Source organism: Hippocampus comes, unplaced genomic scaffold, assembly GCF_001891065.2.
Source record: "Hippocampus comes isolate QL1 unplaced genomic scaffold, H_comes_QL1_v1.1 scaffold126, whole genome shotgun sequence".
In the NCBI taxonomy this organism is placed as follows: domain Eukaryota; kingdom Metazoa; phylum Chordata; class Actinopteri; order Syngnathiformes; family Syngnathidae; genus Hippocampus; species Hippocampus comes.
The window spans coordinates 845,959-855,564 of NW_017805409.1; the positions used below are offsets into that span (position 1 = coordinate 845,959).

Sequence of the window (9,606 nt, forward strand, 5' to 3'; positions counted from 1 at the left end):
CCCACCCCCCTTATTATCTCCTCGTCTCGCCATTCTTTTTTTTTTTTTGGTTGTTGGCAGCTGGCTTGTGTGTGTTGACAGCACGTGCCACGCAGAGCGTCTCTTCTGGGCGTGGGAGGACGGCGTCATCGTGCACGACTCTCAGACGCGCGTGGACCATGACAAGCTGTCCAAAGATGACGTGCTCGCATTCATTCACCACAAGCACCAGCTGTGACCCGTCGCTCGGTGGCAGGACCTTGGGGAAACACTTTAGGGACTTTTCTTTTTTTTTTTTTTTTTTAAATAATGCAAATATACAGTATCACTTTCTCAAGCAGCCATTTCAGTTGGTATAAAGTCCTCCAAGGACCAGACTAAATGCATGATGAAAAACGTCACAACTTTCAACCACAAGGGCGAGCCGTACGAGTTTAACGACTTCCAAGTTTCTCAACCTAAGAGCTGTGTCCAATTATGGAGCACTTGTAGGCAACATATTTTGAGCTTGTGATAACATTTGCTTGAACACAGGGTGGCTTGTCCCTCAGTCAGTAGAGTGGCTCATCCGGTGAGCGACGGTTCGAATTCCAACGATCTGCCCTCAGGGTCCTTGAGCAAGACAACACGAAATTGTTCCCAGGTTGGTATTGCAAATAAACTGTTTTCTATTGCGTTCGTTACCTGGTTCAACAAACAACTTTTTTTTTATTTTTGTTTATTTTCTTCCACTCATGTTGACCCAAAATGACCCGTGGGCCATAGTTTTCCCAACCCCAAGTTTCCCTGTCAACACAATTTCAGGAACTGTTTGGTATTCATTGTTGTGACATCTGGTCATTTTTTACATAAGAGAGCTGAAGAACCACCGCAAAGATGTCATGCTACGATTTGTCTATTTTTCACTTTTTTTTTTCCCCATCACGTCAGCGCTGACAATAATCAGGTATATAGTCTTGAAAACAATTGACAGCAACCAAGATAACCCTGTAAAGACAACTCATGGGAATTTATTTGATCAGTTTTTTCTTGTTCATTCATCAAGGGTTTTTTTTTTTGTTTTTTGTTTTTTTATGACCGTCCCTCACGTCGCTTGAAGAGCCTGATGTTCCTTTTAAAAAAAAATGGAAATAAAAGTGGCAGATTAAATAAAGCCAATCAATCAATTCTGTTTTTAGAAAGACTGGTTTTAAGTGTGAAACGAACAAGAACAACCGGTTTCTTGACGTCAAAGGAACCTTATTTTGAAAGGTGGTTCGCTCAGCCAATGGGGTCTCACATTTGTGCAGGAAGTGATTTTTACGCGGGGGTTGCCTGATAGGTCAAATCGTCTCAAATAACCTAATTAAAACAATACCATAAATTTTAACTTAACTTGGGAGAAATAAGCCTCACTATCTTAGAAAAGGTCAAATGGTTAAAGAAATAAAAGATGGTGGCCTGAATGGCGACACACATAAAGGTCCATTGTAGTGGTTGATGAATTAATATATGAGCAAATATGTGAATAGCTGTCCACTCTACTAAACGCTGTCCCTGAAAGGGGGTAATTGGTTAAAATCTTGGCTCATTAACCTAAGCACAATCTGGTTCTGCATCACAAAATAGGTGGCTTAAAAATATCACTTTAATCTGAAAGGGCCACAGGTAACAACAAACAAATACATTCATTCGACAGTGTCCTACTGAGAACCTATTCCCTGGTAAAATCAACAACGATAACAAATTAATATGACAAAACAGCCACTGAAAAGCTAAGAACAATTCATTTAAAATTTACAATTCCAACAAAAGTCAAAGAGACACTTAAAAAATCGCGGACATTTTGAAGACCCGCCCATGTCGAGACATTGTAACATTTGGAACTTCAACACAATAACAATGTGTTACATTTGACTCTCTGTCTTGACATTTTTTTGTTCACTCCCCATTTTTAAAATGTTTCCAATTGAATTAGAGATATATATTAAAAAAAAAACCTATAATGTATGAAGACAGAAAAGTATGAAAGCATTTATGACCTACTGTCTACTGTTATCACAAGTGGATAACCTTTTACAAAGTTGGTTGTTTTTATTCTCATATATTTGTCATTGAAAATGTGAATTAATTATACAAAAAAAAAAGAAGTAACAAATATCGATTTCGATAAATCATACGCTCCTGTTTTGAAGCCTGGGTCGCTCAGCCAATCGCAGTTTGCAATCTATTCCCGTGACAGCGACGGCACAGGTGTGTTGCATTAATTTGTGGTATATAAAATAAAGCAGTAACGCTCTTCTTGATCGATGTTTTTTTCTAACAAACAGAAACATTCTAAGTTATATACATACAACAAAAATAATTTACGCCCTTTTGAAATTTGGTCACTCAAACCAATACTAGCTCGTTCACGTGACCGGAAGCAAAACAAGACAGGAGTCTCCCAAGTCGCATCTTGAGTCCTAATGTAGTTTTACGGCGTCGAAATAGTTTGTTCACTGCGCGCAACGATAAAACACGACGTCGCTTATCATCGGTCTGCAGACAAACTTTTCATCAGCTCGTACTACGACGCGTTGACAGTGCTGTTTTTCGGGGTTTCTCTTGTTAAATTATTGGAAGTGGCGTGAAACCTTTCAGAGCAGCAGCCATGTTCAAAGCGGTTGGACAGGCTTTTTTCTCCTACGGCTTACAGCTCCCAAAGTTTACAGCGCCCGAACTGCAGGTACACTTTGTTTTTATGATGTGTAATCGATGCACCCGCGTGACGTCACATTTGAGAAACGTGTGTGTGGAGGGGGGGGTGGCTTGTTGGGTGAACATTTATTGATTTATTTAGTTGAATATATTCATTGCAAGTGTGTTTGTGTGTGCAGCCCAAGGACTATGAGGTGCGCACCTATCAGGCGGCCAAGTGGGTGAGCACCACCCTGAGCGGGACGAGTCTGGATGAAAGCAAGCGAGTCGGCTTCCGCAGGCTCTTCAATTACATTCAAGGCAACAACTACCAAAGTACGGACGAAACATCCCACCCAATCAAATGAATCCTTGTACGTAAAAACTCAGTTGTGTTTCTGTCAGCAATCATTCAATGCAGCACCAAAATCCTTAATATCAGTGTGCCCACAGGAACTCAATATGGTTATATATTTTTGTAATTAGATTTGTAAAAAAGAAAATTCAGTGAGGAGTATGTACAGAGTATTTAGCGTGTGTGTGTGTGTGTGTTTTATTTGTGCCTTCAGAGGTCAAAGTGGAGATGACAGCCCCTGTGACGTTCCGCGTGGACCCCGGCGCCGGCCCCGCCTGTGAGTCCCACTTCACTGTGTCCTTCTTCATCCCCGAGGAGCACCGTGACGCACCGCCGCAGCCCAGCGACCCTGACGTCTTTCTAGAGAACCGTGACGAGTTCACCGCCTACGTCAGGTGAGGAACACCACACACGCGTACAGACGTTGCGTTCCTTCCTCTTCCATTTTTCTCCCTGTGATGCGCACACCCACAGCCAACAACAAGGCACTCTTAAGTAGCCACAAATGCAAACTATCCAAAGGGTTTTCGTAGTAGTTCTGGTAGTAGTAGTTAAGGTTTCAAGTATTTTCAGGGTGGAGGCATAGCTAGCTAGCTAACTGGACAACAGCTGACATGAAGGCGCTCTAGTTCTTGGATACAGTAGAGGTGGAGTGACACCTCCAAAGAGCGTAACATGGTGAAGTTTTAGCCTCACACCCAAAATATCAGGAAAACTGAAATGTGAAAAATAGTTTAATGCCTTATCTCCACATTTCAGTACGACATGGTTCTATTTGCACGTTTATAGCTAACATGTACTGTGTACTGTATATGAAACACATCTGTGATTCATTTTACAGGGTACAGTGTTGTATTTTATGTATTTTTTTTTTACTCAATTTACTGTATTACTGTACATTTTATGTATAACGTGTGTGTAATTTCGCCCCATATGTTATTTCAGAACCTATGGCGGCTTTTCCAACGAGACGCTGGAGCGCGACGAGCTGCTAAAGCTGCAGGAGAGCCTGCGGCGGGACGGCGTCCATTTTGCGGAGCGGCCATACTACGTGGCAGGATACGACAGCCCTTTCAAGTTAGTCAACCGCAGGAACGAGGTGTGGCTCCTCAAGCAAAACGAACAAGCGCAGAGTTAGTCCAGTAGACATGTTGAATCAGATCAGTGCCCGAACGTTTTTATTTGGCCTTACAGTGCAGTAGGAATGGGTTGTAGCTCACTTGCTTGGCCTCTAGAGGGCAGCATTGCTAAACAGATGAAGTGCCTTCTCGTTTGTTGAAAACCTTTTGAGCATTTAAGCAAATATCGACAGCAGCAATAAATGCCCAAACAGAGTTCTCACCAAACTTGTCAAAACTTGTAAAAAATACAGACAGTATAATAATACAGTATAATTATGCAGACTTGAAAACAAAGCTTTTTTTTTTTTTTTTTTTAAATGCAGCTTGCTGACGTTTTTAGACATCACACCTTACAGGTGTTGCTTTTCAGAACATGTAATGATGATTTTAGCTAATGTTGTCAACAATTACAAAACTCTTGATTAACTGAGGATTTACATTTTTTTTTTGTATTTTATAAATGTATTGTCAACGTCTCAGTGAACATTACAATAACATTGACTAAAATTGTGTGTGTGTTTTGAACTGAAACCTTTTTGAGTTTTTGTCGACTAAAACTATCACGAATAGGAATGACTAAAATGTGACGAAAACTAACAAGCAATTTTGCCTTTAAAAAAAACTAAGACTAAAATTCAAAATCTAATCTAAAATCGAAAATGGCTGCCAAAAACAACACTAGTGTGTATTTTTTCAGGAATATACAATACTGCCCCCTAGTGGCCAAGTTGCGAATTTTCTTTGCCATCTACATCACATCCAGTTTGCTGTATGTGTATGTATGATTGTTTTTCGGGCGCCAAGGGCATTGGTGGTGTCAGTTTTGTGCTGAGTCACATCTGTCCTGGCAGGTGTTGTTCTTTTGGCGGGAATCCATAGAAATCCCGCCCACTCATGATCACATCCTGCAGAATGTGCTACTGCTGACTTGTCAGTTAGCATAGTTTACCGTCTGCAGTGATGCTATCGTGTGTTTTTGGAATGTCAGAGGAAGCAGGAGTCGTCACACCAGAAGGCCGATGGGATTTTGTTACCGTGACAGCGGGAACATCGGCAGTTGTATCAGATCGCCTTAAGTGACTTGTAAATAATCATAGCAAGATTAATAAAGATTGATATTTATTTTACCTGTAATAATTGATTTCAATTTGAAATAACTAATAACCATATTTTTTTTAACTAATGTAAATATGTATCTTATTGTTGAAGTTATGATTTAGGACACTTTAGGAAGCAAACGAAACAAAGTAATTAAAAAAAAAAAAAAAAAAAACAACAAACAGCCCAGATGTGACTTAGAACATTCGTTTTCTATTTATTTACATACTCAACAATATAAAAGTATCAGGACAAGCTCCGAAAGGGTCAACGACAATTCATGTGGCTTCCGTCTGAGAGAAGTTTGTTGTTTGGCTCTTTGGTAACCACGTCGACCACGAGAAGTTCAGGTTGGAAAACATCAATGAGCTTGTTTTGAATACAACATTATTTTCAACAAACGCACGGCAAACGAAGACAACAGGAAAACTATGCGCAGTGCAAAATCTACAATCGAACAGATTTATGAGCCTACTGGAACGGAGACGACTGAGTGGACAGCGCGTTTGGAAAGTCACTGTCAACTTTCTTACCCGACAGACAAATTTCAAAATAGAATACAGGGCAGGGACACTGTCAGTTCCAGACCCTCTGCAAGATAGCGCAACCATATTTTTTCAAAAATAACGTTTGACCCCTTTTCTATCATCTTTGTAAACAAGTTTGAACAAAAATAGAAAAACAAGTACAAGCATACAATGTATTTTTAAAACAAACGTGTGGTGTCTGTGTACGTGCATGTGCCTTTAGGAAGCGGGGCTTGGTGGGGTGGCGTGTGATTTGCTGGCCTTTTATGAAGAGCGGAAAAGTGCATCGCCGACTGGCTTTCCTTTGTCGCAAGCGAGAGCATTACAGGGAGTAATCGCAGTGGAACCTTGGGAGTTTTTATCTGTAATGTTTTCAACAAAGAAAATAGCACCGTATATCTATCAAACACCCCCCACAAAAGTGTCATTTCTGTACATACTTTAGTATTTGTGCTAGATGTGGGCGTGGCCTAATGCGTGACATCTGGAGCTGGAGTCTGGTTGGGTGAGTTGCGGCTGACTGGGGCTCCTTGTGTTTTCTGTGAGTTGTTTGTTCAGTTTTTTTTTTCTCTTCACTTGAGTGGCAGCGTATCCGAATATGAAATTCAATATTCAAAACAAAACGATCATGCAACGGTTCATGAACAGTTGCTATACCAAGAAAAACTTAGACATGTATGACTATGAATTGTTCCCTGTACTTGACTGAAGGATGTCTATTGCTAAGTATGCAGTGACTTTCCAAACACACCCTAATTTTAACAGAATAAAGTAAACAACAGAAAAAAAACCCCAAAACATGAACAGAATAACCAAAATGAAGCCCCCAAAAACCTCAGGCCACGTTTGGTTCTAGTGCGGCGAGAGTCCCTAACTCCCGCTGTCGTCTGATAAAGTGCCGTTGGCATCGGCGTACTCGCCGTCTCGCTCGCAGATGACGGTCATGGGGCTGCTGAGGATCCGACATCGGGCGTTGTACTTACTGCTGGCGGCCGAAGGGGGCGTACGCGAGCGCCCGTACTTGAAGGCGGAGGATGCGGGCGGCGACAGGGCGAGCGCCTCGTAGCGGCTCCACTCCTCCGCCGCCCGTTTCCCTCGGCCCGGCGAGGCGCGGGGGCTGTGGGGCGGCGAGGACGACGACTGCAGCGGGGAGTCCGGGATGGCGGACTCGGAGCGCGTGCGCTGCGAGCGGGGGTCCGTGGAGCGCAGCACCTCGGCGGCAGACATGCGGAAGCTGCTCTCCGATCGGCTCCCCTTCTTCAAGAGAAGGGCCTTGAAGGTGTCGCTGCTGGTGGAGGACTTGCGCAGGTGGCGCTGGATGGAGCCAGACGGGCGAGACGACGGAGACGCCGCCGTCGCGCAGGGGGGCGTCACGGGGGGCGACTGCGAGTGGCTCCCCGACCGGGGCTTGTCCTCTTCAGACTCTTTGCGACCCAGAACCTTTCGCTTGGACCTGTGGAGAGCCGACACAGCGGACTTCAAGTTTGTCCCTTTTTTGTGACATTTTAACAAGTTTCACGTAAACGCATTTGTTAAAACGAAGGTCACTGGCGGAGATGTATGTTTTGTGTGTGTCTTTTGAAACAACAGCCAGGACTCGCCCTCCTCACCGGACCTTCTCCGCCTTGCAACCCCAGTTCGATAATTAGGGAGTCCTCCTTCGAGCCGCCTTCGGTAGCCAGGGGCAAGACCACCCAGCTCTCTTTGCACCCGAGCTCTTTCGCTCCTCCCACAGGTGGTGAGCCCATGGGAGGACGGAGACACACGTTGTCCTTTCGGGGCTGAGCGAAATGTCGCAAGTTTCATCTTAAAACGTACAAACCGACAGAGGGATACGTTAGCCGCTAAGCTACGCGGCTATTGGGCTATTTTTGTTCCCGCGCGGCCTCAGTGGAGGTTTGCCGCTCTGGCGTCTTTTTCACCCAAAAAGATTACACGGCAATCACTTTGGCCGGCACGCAGCAGCATTCGGCCCTGGCGACGAGCGGCAAACACGAGATTAAGCGCTCGGGGCCAATCAGCCTGATTAATGTCAGTGGGTCCCGGGTGGGTCGCTAATCCGGAGGTCGTGCCACCCAGATCACACCACCGCGTGGATGAAGAATTATTCGTGCCAATTTGAGGTAAGGGAAGCAACAAGACATGTTTGCACGACATGGTCAAAACGAAAATTTTAGCAAAATAAATTCTTATATTTGATATCTGCATTTGCCATTTTTATTGTTTGTCACATTTTGATGATTTATATGCTGCGCATATTAAAATTGAAAAAAAAAATTGTAAATGGAACCAATTTTACGGATATGCAAGTTGTTTTTGTTGGTTTGATAAAATGGCTGGGTCAATAATTGATGATGAAGAGTTTAAAAATGACATGAAACGACTCAAATTTTAAAATATAATTTACGTTATTTTTTTACTTTATTATAAATAATGAAACTAAATATGAATAAAATAATGATTAGATTAAAATTAAATGTCTGGTTAATTTATGTAATAAAATAAAGAAACATAAAATAAAGCATTTTACTGATAGAGTGAATATATATATATATATATATATATATATACTGGCTCAATATATATATATATATATTTTGTTTCCACTACCACTTCCACTAGGTGGCGCATTAGTCAATCAATGCACGACTGGATTTAAAATGTGGCCCTGAACTTTTTTTTTTGTTGCTGTTGTTCTGCACCTAATTCCTCCACAGCTTCAGTGGACATGTTTCTCTCCATTACCGCTCCAAACATCACACTGGTAGAATTTGTTAGTCGACTGAGGGATGCTTTGGAAAAGGTCATCTCACCATATTGCTGGAGGCAGCCTTGAATTGGACGACTGGTGAAAGTTCTGGTCTTAAAGTTGCCACTTTGGGTGTATTTTTGTGTTTTGGTTCAACGGTTTTAGCTGAAGGGGTGTACAAACTATTAGTTTGAGGGCCGCATACAGAAAAATGCAAGGAGGAAAAGGCCACTTTTCAGTTAAAAGCGCCTTTAGAAACATGGTCCTTTTTTTGTGTGTGGGCTAAAAACGCCTTACTATATATACATAGTCGTTTTTTTTTTTCAGCTAAAAACGCCCTACTATACATGGTTGTTTTTTGCTGTAAAAAACGCCTTACTATCCATGGTCATTTTTTTTGGACAAAAATGCCTGAATATACATGGTCGGTTTTTTTGGCTAAAAAAGCCTTACTTACACATTGTCGTTTTTTTCGGCTAAAAACGCCTTCCTATATATGGTCGTTTTTTGGGGGCTAAAAACACCCGACGATACATGGTCATTTTTTGGGTGCTAAAAACGCCTTACTATACTATACGTGGTCGTTTTTTTCTATAAAAAACGCCCTACTATACATGGTCGTTTTTTCCGGCTAAAAACGCCTTTCTATACATGGTTGTTTTTTTCTGGAAAAAACGCCTTACTATCGATGGTCATTTTTTGGGTGCTAAAAACGCCTTACTATACGTGGTCGTTTTTTTCGGCTAAAAACGCCTCACTATACATGGTTGTTTTTTGGGGGCTAAAAACGCCTTACTACATGGCCATTTTTTTCGGCTAAAAATGCCTTACGATACATGGTCGTTTTTTTTTCTATAAAAAACGCCCTACTATACATGGTCGTTTTTTTTCGGCTAAAAACGCCTTACTATATATGGTTGTTTTTTTTCTGTATAAAACGCCTTCCTATACATGGTCGTTTTTTTTGCGCCAAAAACGCCTTACGATACGATGTTGTTTTTTTCGGGCTAAAAACGCCTGACTATACTATGTCGTTTTTTTCGCACTAAAAACGCCTTACGATACGATGTTGTTTTTTTCGGGCTAAAAACGCCTTACTATACATGGTCGTTTTTTTCG

The 9,606-nt window shown here is 42.1% G+C and overlaps 3 protein-coding genes across 16 annotated transcripts in view; 2 read left to right on the forward strand and 1 right to left on the reverse strand.

The window, feature by feature from the left end:
• Nucleotides 1-926, forward strand: part of cmtr1 (cap methyltransferase 1) — a 28,888-nt gene extending 27,962 nt beyond the window's left edge. For 7 of the 8 annotated variants that reach the window (XM_019873709.1, XM_019873710.1, XM_019873711.1 and 4 more), the window contains one exon: nucleotides 82-676. In XM_019873709.1, coding sequence (XP_019729268.1) covers nucleotides 82-217 — 136 coding nt within the window. In that variant the 3' untranslated portion in view covers nucleotides 218-676. Of the gene's footprint in view, nucleotides 1-81; nucleotides 677-744 lie in introns of those variants that run through there. The other variant, XR_002168659.1, reaches the window with a different exon arrangement.
• Nucleotides 927-2,296: 1,370 nt separating this feature from the next.
• Nucleotides 2,297-4,638, forward strand: hebp2 (heme binding protein 2). Its single transcript, XM_019873732.1, has 4 exons — nucleotides 2,297-2,686; nucleotides 2,838-2,973; nucleotides 3,207-3,387; nucleotides 3,938-4,638. Exons 1-4 carry the CDS (start codon nucleotides 2,612-2,614, stop codon nucleotides 4,128-4,130), a joined length of 585 nt encoding a protein of 194 aa, XP_019729291.1. The 5' UTR covers nucleotides 2,297-2,611; the 3' UTR covers nucleotides 4,131-4,638.
• Nucleotides 4,639-5,404: 766 nt separating this feature from the next.
• nhsl1b (NHS-like 1b) overlaps nucleotides 5,405-9,606 on the reverse strand; it is an 86,894-nt gene continuing 82,692 nt past the window's right edge. For all 7 annotated transcript variants that reach the window (XM_019873703.1, XM_019873704.1, XM_019873708.1 and 4 more), the window contains one exon: nucleotides 5,405-7,191. In XM_019873703.1, coding sequence (XP_019729262.1) covers nucleotides 6,609-7,191 — 583 coding nt within the window. In that variant the 3' untranslated portion in view covers nucleotides 5,405-6,608. The remainder of the gene's footprint in view (nucleotides 7,192-9,606) is intronic.

What these genes read in the sequence shown, in the direction of transcription:
- hebp2 (XM_019873732.1), top strand. Translation starts at nt 2,612, where the DNA reads ATGTTCAAAGCGGTTGGACAGGCTTTTTTCTCCTACGGCTTACAGCTC. An exon ending in TTACAGCGCCCGAACTGCAG is followed by an intron (nt 2,687 to 2,837) that starts GTACACTTTGTT and finishes TTGTGTGTGCAG; the next exon opens with CCCAAGGACTATGAGGTGCG. An exon ending in GAGTTCACCGCCTACGTCAG is followed by an intron (nt 3,388 to 3,937) that starts GTGAGGAACACC and finishes ATGTTATTTCAG; the next exon opens with AACCTATGGCGGCTTTTCCA.